The sequence below is a fragment of the Crassostrea angulata genome, chromosome 9 (assembly GCF_025612915.1).
Source record: "Crassostrea angulata isolate pt1a10 chromosome 9, ASM2561291v2, whole genome shotgun sequence".
Classification (NCBI taxonomy): domain Eukaryota; kingdom Metazoa; phylum Mollusca; class Bivalvia; order Ostreida; family Ostreidae; genus Magallana; species Magallana angulata.
The window spans coordinates 5950548-5971808 of NC_069119.1; the positions used below are offsets into that span (position 1 = coordinate 5950548).

The 21261-nt window shown below is 34.0% G+C and overlaps 1 protein-coding gene across 1 annotated transcript; it reads left to right on the top strand.

The window, feature by feature from the left end:
- Window positions 1-1805: 1805 nt before the first annotated feature.
- Window positions 1806-20938, top strand: LOC128162093 (cyclic GMP-AMP synthase-like). The gene is made up of 10 exons (XM_052825286.1): window positions 1806-1941; window positions 6731-6889; window positions 12672-12836; window positions 13160-13453; window positions 15455-15503; window positions 15764-15826; window positions 16729-16931; window positions 17581-17821; window positions 18144-18359; window positions 18833-20938. The coding sequence occupies exons 2-10, from the start codon at window positions 6743-6745 to the stop codon at window positions 19228-19230; spliced, it is 1776 nt and encodes a 591-aa protein (XP_052681246.1). The 5' UTR covers window positions 1806-1941; window positions 6731-6742; the 3' UTR covers window positions 19231-20938.
- The last annotated feature ends 323 nt before the right edge of the window (window positions 20939-21261 follow it).

Sequence of the window (21261 nt, forward strand, 5' to 3'; positions counted from 1 at the left end):
TACAGAAAAAGAATGCTTGTTTGTGTTGAGGGAGGGGGTGAGGTCATAGAGATAATTTTTTATGCCGAAGGGGGAGGGTGTGGATGGTATTTTCACGATGAAAATTTTATGACTTTGAATTTTCCAGTGGGCCCAGGGCCGACCCCCCAATCTTGTTCCCAGCCTCTGGATTTTTAATGCGTACTGCGGTATTTGATCCCAAGTAATTTTAAAAACAGTTTACTGATTTGCAAGTTTAACAGAAATCATTTTCAGGTTCTTAACTGTAAAGAATTACATATATAACTCTCTTGGTAATTAAATTCAAAAGACGAATTGCCTATCACTTGGTACATGTATTTCAAATATTACAGTTTCTCATTTAATATTGTGATAATGGTAAGATTTGTATGTATGCTGCCATATACATGTATATATGTGTGTTATATAAAATATAAATATTAAAAACATGGATTATGATACATATATGGGTATACAACAGTTTATGTCCGTCTCCTTACAATTATATTTGGATGGAAACTCTCTTATCATAGACACTGTATTGACGCCGTGCGATTATGGAATCGATTGCTGACAATGGAGGACAATCGGCTAACAAAGCGTGTATTTTTGTGGCACTTTAATCAAACTGGTATATCTAGATAGACATCACGAATTAAATCACTATTTGAATCTATGAATCTGTTACATATTTATGATAATTTATCAGTCTGTGATGTTAATGAATTTGAAAACAAGCTGTTTCTTACTTATGAAAATGAATGGTTAGGAAAGATAAACCAACTACCAAAGTTGCGATTATATAAAGGCGTAAAACAAATTTTAAAACTGAAAATTACCTTGAAATGAACATTTCAAAATCTCAAAGATTTATTTTGGCACAATTCAGATGTGGGATTCTCCCAATTAGAATTGAAACAGGGCGATATGAGGGGGAACCTCTCAATGAAAGAATATGTAATTTTTGTGTATTAATGAAATAGGAGACGAGAGTCATTTTCTTTTGAATTGTGCAATGCTATCTGATTTTAGAAGGGAATTATTTAATAATGTAGGATGTAATCCAACACTAGTAATGTCAAATTTAGACTGTATAATTTTTCTACTGTCAAATTTTCCGAGACAAAGATCTAAATATTTACTTGAATCTTACCTTTACAGACAATCATTATTGTATAACATACGCAATGCGTAATAGGTGTATATATGTTATAATTGTATTTTCAGTGACATATAGGCCCAATAGGCCGGGTGTTTCATTATATATAACATTTTGTAATTTGTTATAACACGTGTCACTATAATAAATTATTTACTTACTTACTTACATGTACTTATATCCCTCGTTCCCTCTTGTGTATACTTGTGTTTATTGATAATATTGTGCATGTTGTTTATTTACATAACTGTACTATATCATCCCGCTGCCCCCTGAAGGTCCCTGATTTGTCAATAAATTGGTTTTTCTTAAAACTTTGATTAAGTTAAACTACAAAGTATCCCTCATCCTAAACTATATCTCTCTTGCTGAACTTCTCATAGATTTGTCATTCACACACTTGATACCTTGGCTAAATACTGTCGATGGACTAGGTCTAGGATTCGGGGAAAAACCTAATAGCCAAAGGGATGGTCGTCTTGACCCTAACCTTTACCATGCGATTTTCGGAAAATTGGTTTAAAGCTCACCACGTGTTTGTTTTGTTTATCAATGATTTTCATTCTTCTTTTAAATTAAAAGTTTTTATCACTAGCCGACTTACTCCCACAGGTAAACCCGGACCGGTGGTTTTCCCTTCCTATGACTCACTCGATCAATAAAAGTCAAAATGAAAGTAGAAGATTCTCGGAATAGAATGTTGTACAGGTTGACCTATATTGAGCCTTGAACGTAAGATAGGTGAGGACTGATAGAGCTGATGTGACCACAGTCCACGACAGGTGTGTACACTAGTTACTTATGGTTGACACATGTTGATATTATTGCGATAGTGTGTGTGCCGAATGATAACATATTTCAGATATGACTGATTACGAAACGTAGCGCATACGTGCATCTGAAAACTTCTGTAAAAAAGAAGATGTGTCTATATTTCGTAACATTTAATTTTTGATACATGTTTAAAAACAATTAAGTCTGTTAGTAGAAGTAGATTTATAAATGTATGCATAAAACTGGATGTATATGTTTGTACCGTACCTTTTTAAATTTTATATTTTCGACTACATTTACAAAGAAGTCGGATATTTTGATATGGATATAGCAAAAAAGGTAAAAACTGGCCATGGTGTGTAAATACTGAAACCCAAACGAGAAAAGAATCCGAATTAATTTCATTAAGTTAATGGACGTATGTTAAATTTTGAATAAGCTAGGTGAATCACTGAATGTCAATACAAAATTTACGTTATGACATGTATACATGGCACCCTGATAGTAAATTCATGACTTAGTAAAAGCAAAGAGGTGTGATATTTTTGTGCATGGAATATTAAATTCTACTTGGACATTGGATGAAAAAATTGCTCATCTCAGATGAAGATAAAAACTATAATCAACTTGAAAATTTTAATCCTTTTCATATTCTGGTTTAGGCCGTGTGAAAAACATTTTATGGGGTTATTTAGGAGGGCCCTATGTGCCCCCGGGCATAGCAAGGACTAGGTAGGTACATGTAGGTTTGGAGGTTAGCAAAAATATGTTTTTAAAACCATTTTATTCGTGGTAGTAAAATCTCCTACTTCGTAAGTTATGGTTTCCTAGTTATAAGGATCAACAATGTAAATTCAGTAAGTACAGACATTCGGAGGTTTCCGATTACAGGGCTTAGGCAATGTTGTAAAACCATCGTAGTATGAATAATAGAACATTATCTGGCGAAATATCCATTTAGCTCAAATTTTGTCTCCTTGTGTCGTATAAAGATATTTGTTAAACTACTTTGTATTATATATTTTCTCAAAATAACCAACTACTTTTTTTTTATTCTCGCATACTTCGCACCCGAGAAATAGAGGTAGGAATTAGTTGTTTTATGCGTCTTTTCCGTTACTTATATAAATAGTCTTTTAACAGTTGCATGTAGCACGAGGCAAAATGTTACCCGTGTTACAATATAGCTGTAAGGATGAACAATGCAGCCTCTAGGGAAAACTCAGGTCGATTGACATCTTCCCTAGCCAAGGGTTTGCGATCCGCTCCTGTCATCTACAGTTGAGGAGTGGATCGTAACCATTGGCTAGCGGAGATAGTTGATAGATTAGACGAGGAACATTACTGCACACAATAAAATGCATAAGTATTGAATTTGCATGATTGTATGTTTTCATAATTCCTTATTTAATGTATCAAAGTGGATTTCAACATGAGTATACTTTCATTGGACGCTCTCTCAAGCCTCAGTGCGTTTGTTTATTGGGTAAATTGGTAACACCTGTTAATCGAAAAATTCATGGACTTCAAATTTCAACTATTTAAATAAAAAGGCAATATATTAAAGCTTATTTCAAAGTCCATACACTCTGAGGCCGAAAATGTCACTAAGTACTGCAAATGTATCTTGCATTGACAGTGCACTTATGTTTGAACAAGACTTGTTGAAACACTAACCCCACTTTAACATCAATGATAAAAACCAAGCACTTCAGACAAAGCAGACGATACTTTTTTCTTCCAGTCGTGAAATCAGCGCGCAAATGTAAAAAAAAAACCCCACCAAACTTTAAGGGCGTTAAGCTTGGTATTTTGTAAAAAATAAAATGAATATTTATTTCTTCAATTGCTGAAGAATGAGAGAGCATTCAAGCAGAAACGTGATGCGTATGTCGATAACAGCTATGTAGAATACAGGAACTAGACTGCATTTCAATGTAATGAATTGAAATTATCTAATGTTTGGAAGTTGCATTCTTCGAAACAAATCAAGCAATGGGAGCTAGCAATTTCAATATTTTTTAATAATAAATAGATAGTCTTGTTAAGTCGGTGAAAGGGAGGGGAGGGGGCGTCATAGCAACAAGCTGTTACCTAAGCAATAATTATTGTCTACTTCTTGGTAGAATATAAGTACTAACTGATGATGGATTATCGCTATTTAACGAAATCTTCAGCTTGAATTGAAGTAAAAATAATATAGTCTGAAATATAAACTGAACTGCCGAAGCGGGGAGTTTTATTTCATATGCTTGGATTTTTTTTCCAATGGGCGATATCAATCAGACATCGAATGCTTGAAAAGAGTGTGATTTGCGTCCGTGTCTAGCTAAATGTAGGTAAAAAATTAGTGTGTACGTTTATTCGACAAATCTTTATAAACAGTCGTTCCATTATGGTTGAACTTGATTTGTCAAACCGGCGTACGCCTAATGTGCCAATTGACCTTTGGAAGCCCTGCTTGTTGCTTTATTTTACCGGGAAAGGTTCGTCTGGATACGCCGATTTCGCGGATCTGGAAAGACCGGCGTGCAATTCGCCCTTTTTAAGTATGGCGGAATCTCACGGTTTGGTGATGTAATGAGATGTAAAATGTTGATGTTTGTTAATAAATGAGCATGCCCATTTATTTAATGTATTTTGCGCAGAAACGACTATAAAAAAATCTGTACTTCCTGGTACTTCAGGTGAAATTGCATTGCTACATATTTAACAGTTCTTTATGTTTTATTTCTATATAATATGTAGGAATTCTTGCAAAGCCGATAAAAATGTATCTTTTTGAACTGTACTGTTACATCTATTACCATGGTTACACCAAAAGCTCTGACAATAATATGTTCCTCCATTTTTGTTTTACTCCGGTTTACCCTCTTTGCCAATTCGCCGTTTAGCGAGGGTAAGAATGTAAAAAGGTTGTAGAGAGGACACCAATGAACCCCCATCATATTTTTTCAAATTTTTAAATCATCAAAATAAGTCTGTCGCTGCGCAGTTCGACAGCTGTTTTGAGTGATTGTCCAGTTCTTGTATGCAGACTTTTCAAATGCACACTTTTCATGACAGGTAGGACCTCAATTTTATTGCTCTTATATCTTTTGGCAAGATTTGTGGCCGGTTTCGGGGAGAAACAAGTCAGTTTAAGAAATGCTTACATTCTTATCATCTAATGTACAAGATGGTCGCACATCCTTCTTTACAAAACAAACATCAAAAATTGATTTGTCTCCTCTCCCCGCGTCCAAAGCATCGGAGATCTCATCCTTTTGGTGAAAGGTAATGCAGGACTTCGCGCTTTAATGTTTACCCACCAATAGAGTGGACGAGTCCAAAATGGGATCGTTCCCTATACGATACGATTTGACTTAAAATTTTCAAATTTTATTTTTTCCATTTTCAATGTTTATAATGATAAATATAGAAGTTTATAATGTAATGTCAAAATTTGAAAGTCAAATATCAAGTTATAGGCAAAATACAAATCGAGTTCATAATTCTTTGTTTTGTAAACAAAACTCGAATATTGTCATTTTTTACATATGTGTTTTATTGATGTAAGTTTTAATCAAATGTAACTTTCTTTTGTTGATTAAAGTGTTTATGAAGATATTGAGTTAGTTTAAATTGTTTTTTTACATGTCATTTTGTCTAAGAAATGGTAATTCTCTACATTTTTTTTGGTAAACAGCTTATAAGAGTCGTCCTTTGTTTACATAACAATCAATTCTTACCTCTCTATCTCGCTTGTAACTTGATTTTGACATTCAATATTTTGGTCAATCATTAATTTTAAAATGCTCAAGAAAACCATTTTATACAAAAAAATAAAAATAAAATTGTTGATATCGAATCCTGTCCAAGTCCTTTTGAGGGAGGGGGATTTTTTTTACGGCTGCATGGAACTACATGGATGTATTCTGTTCAGTATTTCTTCGATTCGGTTATTTTTTGATAAAAAAAAGTCATTTCGAAGTGTCATGTCGTGTCGAATCAGCCAGTAAACATTTCTGAATATATGAACTCATTGAACTGATATGAACATTAAATTATGTACACCCTTTCGATTAAAAAAAATCTTTGGACTTTTTACTAAATATATTCAAAATAAACCTTAATAGAATACTCGTACGTCATATTTAAACGGTATGCGTTATTTCCTAAAACAGATATAAATGTTATATGATAAGTATCTCATATGAGGTAACAAAAACATTTGATTGTTTAAGCTAAACATCACTCCTTGAAAGCAAGGGATTTCATGAGTGCTCGAGGATCTGTCTAAACGTGAACAACTTGTATCAGTAAACCAGGCCCTATATATCAGTAAATGGCTACTGAACGTTCGATCTTTCAGGAAACTTTAAAATTGTGACGTCGTCAATAGCGGTTTGGAGGTAACAGGCGTTTGCTTATGAAAAGTGAGCTATCTTTATGTTATCATTTTCTACCTACAGTTGTACCATAACATTTAAAAGAAACGTTTACGGAGCCCTATTAATCGAATTTTCCAAACGTTTATTCTACTTTTGTGCCACTCTGTAATCCAAAGTAAAGTTGTGCGTATTGCATGCATGTTCATGTTTAAGGATGTTCTAGAATCAAGCATGATGTACAAACTTCCATCAGTCACTACTCAGCCTCAAGCCTGAGTATTGACCTCAAATTTATGCACTTTTATATACAGGATTTGAGTTGAGGAATAAGTTGAGTGATTTGAAAATTTTGATGAAGGTGGAATCTGGCGATAACAAAGGTAATCATCGACTAAATTCATTACAAAAATGCGCTATATTTCAGGATATCAGCGCTATGGTTTTCAAATGCCCTATTTGCAAAAGGGAGGATTTCCAGAGCGAGGGAGGACTCAGCAGTCACATAACGTGGAAACATCCAAGTAGCTCAGACGGTAGAGGGTCGCGACCATCTACTGGTGGACGTGGCAGGAGGGACGATAGGGTAAGGACTACAATACACGCTACACGGTCTCTAGGACACGTACACCGCTGATTAATGCTATTGTAAAAGGTGTTTAAAGTTATTAATCAAAAGAAGTTAAGAGGGTAAGATGGTCGTTGTCATTTGTAGAATGTATTTTATCTCCTTTAGAAGTAGAGCTTAATATAAAAATACCAGAATTTTAAAGGTGAAATATATGGATATTTTTTCTTTCCTTAATAATAGTTTATAGCCAATCAAATGATATCTGCTAATTTTAGGCAGATCTGATGGTTATTTGGTTGACCATCCAGCCTATTGAGGGTAATCGTGTTCAAAAATCCAGACATGTAAACTTGTAAATCCGAATATGTAATCGTGTTGGTGTGTGAGTCTGAGTATGAATATGTGTAATTCTGATCGTGTAACCTATAAAACTCAGGGATAAACACTTTAGAGTTGACCCTGCAGGCCTTCAATCTAATTTTTCCAGCAGATGCTAATTGCAGCTGTAAAATGTTGTTTGTTATTTACATGTAACTTGCCACTATAATACTAACTTTCAATCTGTAGTCTCTGTATTTGTATTTCCGTTTTCTGAAATATCATGGCTGACATGTTGCAAATCAACAAATGTAAAGTCTACAAGTTTGTCGAATTTTGACATGACCATATATGCAAACAGTGACGTCACCGATAGAAAAAGACTAGCTGCAGGTAAAGGCATGCCGTAATCGCCGGAATAGGGACGGAATAAATATAAAAAAAATATAAGGATAGTCTATAATAATAATATCTCTGGATAACAACTTTTCTTAGAAAGTACTTTTTTTCGGAAAGTTATCGATAAGAAAAACAAAGAATATAAAGACATATATTGGTTTTGAGATTTTGATTAACATGAGACACAAGAAGCGCCCTTTAAAAATAAATATATAAAAATTCCAAAGATAAGGTTAACTGTCGTGAAATTAAAATGTGTATAATTTTAAAAAAAAAAATGTTTCATTCTGCATTGTCAGCAATATGTAGGGAAAAAAGCCTATCATGCAGGTGAAAATTGGCATTTTTTAAAATTTCAAGCAATTATTACGGAATATGAGCATGACATCCTGAATGTCGGTTCAATACAGACTCACTTTGTGAAATTGGTTGATAAAAAAATCCCGGAGAGCTATTATAATACAGCTTTACAGCCACTTGTGAACATGTACTGTTTGTCATAAGCAACTATAGTCTGTCCCAAGATATTTATGCAGCACATTTGGACGATTTTTTAATTAAAATACACATACCTGTGAAAGAAGTGCAATTGAAATACTTGAATGGGATAATTTTCAAGACAATTTCATTGGCACATTATCATCTTTCAGTCGGAAAAATTCACAGGAATAAAACCAAATTCCTTACGGAGATTTTTAATGGGGAAAGTTTACATCTTTTTTCCAATCCACTGGCGTCGGAAGTAAATTGAAAGTGGGGGGGGGGGGGGGGCTGGACTGATCCTCAGAAAAATTGAAAGGAAAAAACCTATTTCCCAAAATCACGAAAATCCTAATCCGTCGGAGGAGGGGGGGGGGGGGGGTATACCTATGACTCCAACTTCTCAATCTTTCAAGGTACATTAAGGAACAATTATTTTTCCTGCGAAAAAAAGTGGGGGGGGGGGGGGGGCTGAATCCTCTATTCTACTATGTGCCTAATGGTTAGGTCTAACTTTGGAAAAAAAATAAAAGTGGGGGGGGGGGGGGGCTAAGCCCCCCTAGCCCCCCGTTCCGACGCCTATGCATTCGGAATACTCTCGGAATTGTATTTAAATCTGATAAGCTAAAAGGGGTGTTTCGATTGAGAATTCTTGGAAATTTTTCCAAAAAGTATCAATACATGTATAGTTACAAACATTTTTCCGCAAAAAATTACCAAATCTTTGCAGGTCGTTTATTCTAACTAATTCAGCAAAATAACAAGAGAAAAGCTGTCAATGTAATACCAAACCGGGTTTTCTTTTGTGTGAACAGTATCCATATTATAATCCATTTGTCAATCCTGAATTAATAAATACTACATATCCAAAGAGATGAGGTACTCTATATGCAATGTATTTGCCAAAAAATGACTAAGTTGAACAGCTGATATTTTTGACAAATTATCAGAAATCAAAATCCTAGCAATTTGTATACCTCTGATTTATGTAAAAGTGTTATGCAAAAGAACAATCTCCTATCTCAAAAACTGTACGAGGAGTTATCGGTAGAATAAGGGTACCTTTTTGGCAGCCACTCACCCGCCATTTTCACTTTTTCAATAATCGAAAAACCCGGTTAAAAATTCTCTCTAAAAATTCTTAAAATTCAGAAGCAATGGAGTTACAACATGGGACCTCACGGCGGTCTCCGAGCCTCATGTCGCTCAAAATATATTTACCCCCTTAAGAAATTTCTTGATCCGCCTCATTTCTAGAAAAGGGTACGCATTTACTTATATTCCTGTTTAAATTACAAGTCAAATTATTTTAGAGAAATAAGATATTAGGCATTTCTTTTTAACACTTATCATACAATACCATGAGAATTATATTACAGAAATTAGCGCATTCGTCACATCGGCGACGATTTTTATGTGCATGACACTTCTTCCTGTTTTGTCAAGTTTCAATCACACGTAAAAAAAATTCTAAAAATAATACTGGTATTTTTGATAGAAAATAACTGTCCTTCATTAAAAGCTTATTGCAACAGTTAAGTTGAATATTATGTTTATGATTTATCCATTCCGGCGATTACGGCATGCCGTTTCCCCGCAGCAAAGCAGTTGCAATATAAGGTCATGTCAAAATTCGACAAACTTGTAGACTTTACATTTGTCAATTTGTATTATGTCAGATGTGCTATTGCCGAGTCTGAAGATACAAATGCAGAAACTACGGATTGAAAGTGTGCGAAGTTGAAGGTTTAATTAACTGATGAAAGCAATAAAGCTGCGAATTGAGCATCATGCGAAGGAACTGAGTCAAATCTTACACGTGTTTATGCCCGAGTTTTATAGGTTACACGGTCAGAATTACACATATTCATACTCAGACTTACACACCAACACGATTACATATTCGGATTTACAAGTTTACATGTCTGGATTTTTGAACACGATTACCCTCCATACTAGCCTCCATACAGCATACATGCTACTGAATGTGTAAACACCCAGGATAAATTTAGCATGATTTGTATTTGGGATAAGAAAATTGAAAAACAGTAAGCAAACTATAATCAAATTTTCAGTTGCTATGTTAAAATATCAATTTTATCAATTAATATGTTTTACGGTGTGACCGTTGGGGCGAGCGCAGAAGGAACCACACATCTGTCATTATTGTTAAATGCAACCCGTGGACTTGCCCTAACCAAAAATCTTTGGCTTTGTCTCGAAAACTTTTACCACCGCAAGGAACCCGAACTCATCAATCTTTTATTTTATTGTTCCCTTCCTAGGCTTATACACTTAAACAAATTACCACTCAGTGGCGTCGGAAGCAAATTGAAAGTGGTGGTGGGGGGGGGGGGGGCTAGACTAATCCTCAGAAATCTTGAAAAGCAAAAGAAAAAAAATCTAATTCACAAAATCATGAAAATCCTAATCCGTGGGGGTGGGGGTGGAAGTATACCTATAGTTCCAAAATTTTTTTTACCTACCAACCCCCCCCCCCCCCCCCCCCTAAATCATGAAATACCTAATACCTTAGGCTAAGCCCCCCCCCCCCCCCCAACCCCGGTTCCGACGCCTATGCTACCACTGAGCATTAATAAAATGTTAAACAGATTTATTAAAATATTTTGATAAACACAAAGCCGTTTGGGTTTTTTTCATGTAAATACAATTATGTTTTATCATTCCTTTACCTTTTAATAATGATCATTAAAATCAGTAAACAATAGATTGTGTGTCTGTGTTATTTCTCATTTTGTTCCTTGTTGTTACCTGTGTTTTAATTTTTTTCCTCTGTGACATCAATTTTGTTTTTAATCTTTTTAATTTTTGTACGCTTATATAAGCGTTGAAGACGTGTGCCCTCACCCTTTTCTGGTGTGTGATATCCAATATTATTGAAAGGTTTGACCACGTATGCAACTATAACAAATACATGTACAATGTAGATATTTTAACAGTTTATTTTTTTTCTTTTATTTATTCATTCAGTACAAAATGACGTGGCTGCACGTAGATCTAATAATGATTGGACTTTTCTGTTTTGATTATTTTTTGTCACCTACCTAACGTATGCATATATGATTGGATCAATATGACAGTAAATTTAGAATATGGAACTTGCATGTGTATTTACTAAGCAAAAAAATTATCAAAACAAAACTTATTAGCCAAAGAGTCACCGTTGACACTGATACTGAGTACTTTCTACACGTTACATCCAGATGCTTGATCCACCTCTAAATGAAAACGCGAGATCACTGTGACATCATTCTTAACTTTCTTTTGCTCGACAGTTTTCGTAAATTGTCGGACAAATTCGGGGAAGGAAATGACGTCATATGTCAGCAAAAGTTCAGATAGGTACATTTTTTTAACGTAAGCATACGTGCTGTTTACTTCAATTTTATAAAAGGATTTTTTATTGTTAAATGAAAATGATGTTTGCGATTTAGAGGTAAGAATTTTCCTTAGAAACGCTTCCTGTTCCACCATATTGCTATGCACCGCAAAGGATCATTGGGATAGTAGGCCTTATAAAAATTTCTTTGAACAATGTGCAGATTTCAACTCGAATTTCCTCCGTTCGTACACGTTGTCTATGGAGCTCGCTACGCGAGCGGCGCTTCGCGCCGCCTCGCTGCGCTCGCTATTACTTTTCACTAAGATAAGTCGAGAAGGGTTAAGAAAAATGTACCATTTTTGAAGTTTTACAATATATTTTTTTCATTTCAAACATTTGTAGGCGATACAAAGTTCGAATACATATTGTTTATTGCAACAGAACTTTGAGTGTTAAACCGATACCATTATAACCATTGACCAATGGGGACACACGAAATCATAAAAAAATTCCAACTATACTCTGTCCCGAGTTTTTGCTTCCACCACTTTTTGCTTGATATTGCAATAATAGTAAATACCTTTGTGCTCAAACTACGTTCATCCACTAGGCTAATATGAAAAATGTCCAGATTATCTGTTTTGAAACGCCCCCTCTACCGCTTCAGGTTTCAATACACATCCCAAAATTGAAAGTCTAAGGAGATTTTGCATTTGATCAGCCATTAAAAAGCCCGGATGATAATGTTAAAAAATTGTGCGATGTATTCCGAGTGTATTCCGAATGGAGAAAAGATGTAAACATCTCCCATTACAAATCTCCGTAAGAAAATTGTTTTCGTTCCTGTGAAATTTTATGAGTGAAAAGGGATAATTGTTCAATGAAGATATCTTGGATATATTCCCTTTCATCGATTTCAATTGTATTTCTTTCACAGGTATGTGTATTTTTATTAAAAATAATCAAAAATTGATGGAAGCAATAACTTGGGACAAACTATAGAAAATTGGGGAAACCATTTCTTAGCGTTAATCGACTGTTGTAAGACCAGCTTACTATGTCTACAAACAAAAAGATATTGTTTGTAAATAAACGTAGTATACTTTAATTTGAAAAGTAAAACATCCCATTTTTGACGAATTCGCCAATTAGGTATAAAGTAGTCAAATGTTGTATAAAATCTAACCTAAAAAAGAAAGATATAATAGGCATGATATACAATGCGAATACCTTAATTTTTGTGGATTTATTTCCCAGGATATCAAAGCCAGGGTTTTCAAATGCCCTATTTGCAAAAGGGAGGATTTCCAGAGTGAGGGAGGACTCAGCAGTCATATTACATGGAAACATTCAGGTAGCTCAGACGGAAGAGGATCGCGACCATCTACTGGCCATGGTGCATGTGGCAGGAGTGACAATAGGGTAAGGACAACAATACACGCTACACGGTCCCTAGATCAGGACACATACCGCTAATCAAGGATATAACAAATGACTTACCAAAAGGAATAAATAAATTAATTGTTCTATTAATTGTATGGGATAGGCAAAAACAAACAACCCCTCCCCCCCCCCCCCCTTACAAAAAACCCAAAACAAAGCTTAAGAACCCCCCCCCCCCCCCCAAAAAAAAAAAAAAAAAAACAAAAAAAAACAAAAAAACAAAACATTTCACCCCAAAAATATAAAAACCGATGAATATTTTACATTTGAGCTATATCAATTAGGTTATTATGCTTTTTCAGGAATACAACACTACGGTTATCAAATGTCCTATTTGCAAAAGGGGCGATTTCAAGAGTGAGGGAGGACTGAGCTGTCATATAACGACTGTGCATCCAGGTAGCGCAAATGGCAAGGGATCTCGACCGTCTTCTTGTACAAATGGCAAAAGGGACGACGGAACAAGACCAAAAACTTACACGCCACGTCATAGAGACCACGAGAGACACAACAGTGACAGAGATGTTGTAAGGGGTGTTGCAAGAGTACAGAGGGAATCACTCCAAAGGGGTTCTCCAGACGAATTTCCGTTCAAAGTAAATATGTTATTTTTATATGTTTTGCTTCTGAAAAGATTTGCAATGATAACTAATTCTTTTGCATTAATAAAATAGAATCATCGTTAGTCTATTGTAACGATTTAAATTGTATTTGCATAGTTAAAGTCTGGGAAAAGTTTTTTAATTTATAATCATCTTCATGATAAACTTGTATATTTTATATTTACATTTGTAAACATGTTTCCCTATTTGAACCTATTGACTAACAAATTAAAGCATTCATTTCTATATATTTACATTTGCAAATATTCTTCCTTAAAAGAACCTATAAAATAGCGAAGAGACTCAATTCTGTATGTTAACATTGCAAAAATGTTTCCTTATATGAACATGTAGAATAGCCAAAACGTTCAGTCTTTTATGAACGTTTTCATGACGTGAAAAGGATAACCATAGGCGAATTTTGTTTGACGGTTGCATTTTTGTTAACATTAAAACACGGATATGTTAATAACTATAAACGATTTGACTTGAAACGTATATATAAGTAATAAATAAGTTCAACGGGATATGAACTTAGTTGTTACGTGATCAAATCTTCTGAGAGGTCCTTTCTTTTTCATATCTTTGCATTATTGTAAGTTCATGTTTTAAAACACGATTATGTTAAAAATTATGAACAATTTGCCTTTCTTAAACGTATATATAAGTAACAAACAACACTGTAATAAAATCAATGGGGATCTGAACTTTTGTTTGTCACATGATCAAATCATATGAAGCCTTCACAGTATTTAATTACGTGACAAACTAAGTTCATATCCCGTTAAACTTTTATACTTGTTGTTTTTTTTTCTAATATAACTTGTCAATAGTTATGCTAGGCCATGGTGTCTCTTAAAGAGTTTTTGCTGATCAAATCTTAATTCATAAGATGGTCTTCCATGGCAAGTTAATGATTCCCTTTGATCCTAAAGTCAAATGATAAACGGTATTGTTATGCCTTTATTAATCTTCCTCTTAATTATTCTAACCAACAAAAAGTCAAATGTTAGTTCAACCGGCCGCGGTATAACAAACTAGATGTTTGACCGGTCGCTTCGCTACAACTATTTAACCGTTGTTCAATCTTGGCGAGATAGAAGAAACGGAAAGAATGCAAGTGCTTTGCGACAAGAGTGGCTGGGTGCAACTTAAAATGATCCCTGCGTCTGCAGTGAAAGATAACACAAAATAGCTATTGGATCGGATTTGGACAACATGTCATCTGTTGGACCATCTGACAGAAGTATTGTCTTAGATGTTTAACCTTGGGCAACGTTTGTGTCGTGTCTGTAAAAGTCCAACAAATGATATGTTGTCTCATACCCCGGCAATATGTGAATGAGACTGTATTTCAAAAGTTGACCGTACGATAACTTGAGAGTTATATTATTACTTATTAGGTTTGTTACTGACTGTTTACAGAAATTTGTGGGGTCGGTAAAGTCCATAGAAGGCGAGGCGGAGCCGAGCCTTCTGTGGACTTTACTGACACCACCAATTTCTGTAAACAGTCAGCAACAAACCTAATAAGTGTTTTGTTTTGTCGAGGACCCTAAATTTGATATGTAAACAACAAAAGAGAATACATACCAATTAAATTCATAGGCTTATTATCTAATTTTGTACCTTTCTCGTCAGTCGTCTGTGTAAACCTGGATGCCATTGTATATAGGATCGTTTTATTACGTCACGGGCAAAGGGGGAGTCACTCTAAATATTTTGGGGCATAAAAATTATAGGTATGGTTGAACGTTTGTGTTAAAAATAAGCTCAACTAACGTTACGTCCGCCATGTTGCCGTATAAATTTTAACGCACGCCGTGTAAAGAAATTCATAAGGCAATCACGTGACGTGATTCATCCAATGACGTCGAGACATTCTAGTCCGAGGCAAAACAAATTTACATATAAGTCACCATTCACCATTTCTATCAATTACGATTTAACAATTATTGGAGAATCATTTTTAAGACATTTTATCTTATGACACAGGATGGTGCAGGAGGAGCAACATGGAAATCGAGCTCAGCAAAGTATAAAGGTAACAAGACAGAGTTGTTTTTATAGTCCAAGCAATCCAGCTTTACGTAGTGTTGGCCATATAATAATATAAGCTATCTCAGAAGAACAATTTCTTCTTTATCAAAACCGTTGGACACTCGGCAACTAGATTTATCAAATTTTAAATGGAAAGGCACTAATTTAAAGAAGCTTTAAATTATTTGTCATTTATTGACCTGTTCCCTGATATTGATAATGAAAATATAGGAAGCATTTGATTTGTTTCTATTTCATCAATAGAATCTCCAAAACAAAGCAGAAAAACAGAGGAACCTCGTGAAAGACCCTCATCATCAGATTTAAGTAAGAACTGTTTTAGTGTGAAATTAGCATCATCTATATGTAAGGGAATGAAACTGTCACTTGCAGGTTGTCTATATTCAGTCCTTGTAGTAAAGTTTACTTATATATGACTGAGCCATTCAGTTTGCTTTTCAGACCTTTTTGTAAATATTCAGTTGACTGAACATCAGAATCTCTTGTGATAATTGTAATTGCTGCATCAGGAAGTTGTTAAAGTTAAAAATGCTTTAGTTGATCAAAGGGCAGAACTTCTTGCGATAATTATATTGGTAAATCAGGAAATAGTTAAAAGTGAAAATTCATTAGGTGACGAAATTGCAGGACCTTTGGGAAAACTTGTATTGCTCTATTAGGAATTTGTTAAACATTTTTCAGTTGATCAAATGGCAGAACTTCTAATGATAATTGCAAGGGTGTGTATCAGGAAATAGTAAAAAAGGAAACAATCTTTTGTTGACCAAGTGGCAGGACCTTTTGTGAAAATTGTAATGATGTATCAGAAAAGGGTAAAAAATGAAAATTCTTTACTTGACCATATAACAGAACGTCTTGTGGTAATTGTATTGCTGTATACGAAAATTGTTAAAGTTAAGATTTTTTCAGTTGATCCAATGTCAGAAGCTTTTGCAATAATTGTTTTGGTTTATCAGAAAATAGTAAAAAGGTTAAAAACACAAAACCTCTTGTGATTATCGTATTGATGTACATAGAAACTGTTAAAGTAAAAACATATTCAGTAGAATGTCAGAACTTCTTGTGAAAATCTTTTATTTGTGTATCAGAAAATGGTGAGAAGTAAATTTTCCTTAGTTGATTTAATTGCAAAGGTTTTGTGAAAACTGTATTGCTGTATCAGAAAATAATTAAACACAGAAAATGATAAAAGTAAAAATTTCTTACAGATTTATCGCTGTCGTTCAATGCTCCAAATTTTGAGAAATTTGTGGGAATGATAGAGGGCAGCATTGTACGTCCGAGGGAAGACAGTACACTTAGGACAGACAGCATAAACAAGTTCATTGATGACTTATTGGTTGTGATGGATAGGATATCTGATATACCGATAAAGCTCTTGAGATCCGGGTCTTACTATGACAGAACGAAGGTAACTGTAAAAAGAAAGTGGTACCATGTTAGGCGCCTTGAAAATATGACTTTTATGTTTACATTTATGTATTTGTCTGTAATAACAGTATGGGTCGTATTTGTAACGTATTCTTCAATGCATTTCATGAATAACGCAATTGAGATGCCCCTGGAGAGCAAGCGGGGTTTGGAGGGTTGTTGGTCGGTCCTCCCCCCCCCCCCCCCCAAGCACCTGTGTATTCGATTAACTCATAAACTCAAGGAATGGTTCCTTATTCCTAATTCACTGTGAAAAGATGTTTTTATGAATAAAATTATCTTTAAGGGTCAATCATGAGAAGAAAAAAAACAAGTGTCTCCATTGAGACACTTATTGTTAGATCATAATTAATCACCTAATTGTGTACGGATTTTCCTTTCTTTCCGATTTCGACAAAGAGCACCCGGGGATGTGACCGGTCAGCAGAGGATGCTTTACTCCTCAACGGCACCTGATTCTACCTCTAATTTTTTTTATGAGGTCTTTGTTTGCTCTCCTCCTGACTTGTGATTTTCCTTTTGACTTTTGATGTTTGTTATCACCAAATGCCTGTATTTTAAAGAACGAGGAAGAACGTTATAATTCTACCTAGTATTTCATACACCTTTCTTTTAATTTCTTTGAACAGATCGACTACAACGATGAATTCGATTTTATGTTTTATGCTGACATCAGAATGGAAGCAGATTTTACAAACTGTCCCCCAGGATATTGTAAAATTCGGAAAGGAATGACTGTAAAACCGGATCTTGATCCGTTCATCGACAGGAACGGGTACCTTGTTCCTGAAAAGTACAAAGCCCATATGTTCGATATATTCGAAAAATGTCGGACTGATTCCAGTTTTAGACAAGGGAGGAGAACCCAAAGTAAGTGATCTAATTTTAGTTTTTTTTTTATTTAGAAGCCTTTTTAAATATTTTGGCATATGGCGTGTTATGCATTGATATATAACTAATATTGTTTGCTATTCGGCAGATCAGAGGCAGACTAATTTGTTACCAAGTAACTGTAAATTTGCATAGAACTAGCACAAAGAGAAAGTCTTCCTCTCCTAAACACTTCAAATAAACTTTAACTAGGCATAACGTCGTGTACACGTTATCCAAAAAATAATTATATTACCCTCAGACGCATTTTGTTTATACTTAATTCAATCATAAATGAATAACTTGAAATCGTATGTTCCAGAACAAGATCGCAAACCTGAGAGCCCAGCATACACATTACTGTTCGATTTAGGAATTTCCGGTAAACCCCCAATCGACATTGATTTAGTTCCTGCAATAAAAATTGATGGCTGGCCAAAACCTGCAAGAAAAATCGGTCCTAGTAAATGGATAGAAAAAAGCATGGCTGAGAGAGCTATGCAATGCTTCCACGTCGTTACCAAGAAGTTTCCCGAAGGTATACTTTTGTTCATTGCATTTTAAGTCATCTGTTAGAAAAGAAACATTTAAAATGATTTGGATAAAAAAAATGAGAATTGTTTGATCACATCATTAATATCATACGGTTTTGTAGTATACAATTTTAATCAATATAGTTATAAAAAAATAACGATATTGCATCGTATGATACTATACAATATCGTGCCATATGATATATCATCTGATACAGGAAATTGAAGAAAATTAACTTTCTGCATATGTATTGTACTGAAATTGTTGGGCAAATACTATCCATGAACTAGATTAATTTAAAAATAAAAATCTTAAAATTAAGTTCAATTGCAAACAGTATACAGCAATTAACTTTTATGGTAAACAAAACAAAAAGAAAAATGCGAAAATGTTTTTCTTTTCTAATAATGAACATTAACAATGAAATGCGATATGATTCGCCGGAATTTTATTTTTTTCATATGATTTCATTTATAGCTCACCAAGACAGTCGCCTGCTATGGAGGATTTCCTTCTCGCACGCAGAAAAAGAACTTATTCTTCACGCTAACATGTCGGACAATGGTTGTCGGAAGGATGTTTTTAAAATTCTGAAGAAAATTAAGGAAAACATGAAGTCTAAAAACCCAACTGAAATGGACAAGTTCTGTAGCTACCATCTTAAAATGTTTATTCTAAGGTTTTATGATAAGCATAGAGATTTTAGTAAAGAGAAGAAGTTGGACTTGCTCAAGGAGAGTATAAAGCAGCTCGCGAAATGTGTACGTGAGGGAACCATCGAAAATTACTTCATTCCTAAGGACAATGTTCTACAGTCAGTCCCAGAGGAAGAAAGGTGGTCTGTTGTCAGGGAGCTAGAGGGTCTCTTACAATAAATGGAGCTGAAATGTTACATGTTTTCGTTGATATCCATACCAACATATGTTCAAGTTAACTAATTCTTTTTACAGGTTTCGTGTTCAGGAGATGTTTTATATATATTTTTTTATATTTTCAGTATGTCTGGTGCATTATTATAAATCATGACACAAGATAGCCTGTAACTTTGTACCGATTAACTTATTGGTCTGTCTTTGTTGCATCATCGTTGTGTGTTAAGGTACTAAGATTTTGTAAGGATACTGAATGAAACGCATAGCTCTTATTAGGTAAAAGTGTCTCTGCATACACATTTTAAACCAATGACTTTATTTCTAGGCCTGTGCATAATGGTACAATCAGTACTTTGTAAATTTGCAAATGTTGATTTTTTTAAAAATATTCGTTTGTTGGATTTTTTGTGAGAAAGAGGAACACGGTGTGTGTTTTTAACCTGGCCTCTTTGTTCAGCTTTTGTGCTAAAAAGGTAAAATTGGATGATGATTGTTTTAAATAAATATATCATAGACGATAGTATTTTAATATTGAGTTTTACGATCTTGTCATCATTATGAACTGCTGATTGCGTATAACTGTAATGTAATGTACAAGGTATAATCAAGCATTTGTGAAGTGAATGAAATTCTAAATTATGTATTCTTTACAAAACAAGTCTGCTTTATATATTATCTGTAAAATGTGTCCCATATAATTCGATGTTTGGCTTTAGCGTATGAGCAAAACTACTTAACACTGCCATTTAATAACAATATTTTGAATAATATCTTTACTTCACATTACTGTCTCCAAGTACATATAATAGTATCTACGTTGTGACGTTTTTATTTGTGAGGCCATATTTTCTTTATCTTTTATTTTACTTATAATCGATAATTGATCATAAAGTTTGTTAAAAGATTTAAAGCAATATGAGCTGTAATTTTTAGAATTTTATTTTGCTGCAAAAACCTGCCAGTATGATAAGTCTGCATGTAACTTAAACTCTTATGATAAATAAAATTTGAAAGAATTATTAATTTCGTCAGATGAAAGATTTCTCTTATGAAGAATATATAGCAGATCAATTTTGGTAGAGGACAACAATAATTCAATTTTGCTTCAATTAAGGCTTCTTTACGGCTTTTAAAATAAACATATGCCTAACAGAACTTTAAAAACCATGATATGTTTGTTAATTTAATAGAAAATAACATTTTCGTAAAAAAAAAAATCAGCATGAAAATTGCAGCTCATATTGCTTTAAACTGTATATTGATGGATGTAAACTATTGATTACAGAGAATAAATAATGTTCAAATTTCAAAACTTTATTTTCAAATACTTTTATCGTATGATCAAAACTATTGAATGTGATTACCATTTGCACAGTGATCAGGTTTTATAGAAAGATGCATAATTTAAAAAAAATATATTGCGGTTGTGCTTTGGTTTTTTTTCTATCTCTAAACATTTAGTCCTACTCTTATTTTTTTTGTTTCATTTGACATGGCATTTTGTATCCATTGTAAAAAAATGTTTTACTAGGATATAGTAATTAGAACCCAATAACTGTTGTCAATAATAATACACAGTTCATAATTTTGACGATTACAATTTAGTTATTTGAATAAAGTTTACAAGTTATTTTCTGGAAAGTAGATTGGTTGTAGCATGATTTGTCAAAACACTGTAAGTACCTTTGCATATAAAAAGATTATTTGATAATCCTTAATTTTTATCATTTAAAGCGTAGATGATGATGATGATGATACTGTATGCATAAGCGAATTTCTTCCCATTGGGTAGCATTTAGGAACATCTCAAGCCTATATTGCAGGGGGAATTGATGACATAATTTGCGGAATATATCATTAATATACAAAAAATCCAATATCAGCGATATCGGAAAAAAACATCAGAAATAATTTGAGATCACAGTATTGTGTAATATACGTCGAACACCGAACATTTAAAGGGGCATGGCCACGATTATGGTCAAAAATCATTCTTCCGAATTCAATGTTAACAATGCTTCAGTAATGCATTCT

What these genes read in the sequence shown, in the direction of transcription:
- LOC128162093 (XM_052825286.1), top strand. Translation starts at nt 6,743, where the DNA reads ATGGTTTTCAAATGCCCTATTTGCAAAAGGGAGGATTTCCAGAGCGAG. An exon ending in ACCCTCATCATCAGATTTAA is followed by an intron (nt 15,827 to 16,728) that starts GTAAGAACTGTT and finishes AATTTCTTACAG; the next exon opens with ATTTATCGCTGTCGTTCAAT. An exon ending in ACAAGGGAGGAGAACCCAAA is followed by an intron (nt 17,822 to 18,143) that starts GTAAGTGATCTA and finishes CGTATGTTCCAG; the next exon opens with AACAAGATCGCAAACCTGAG.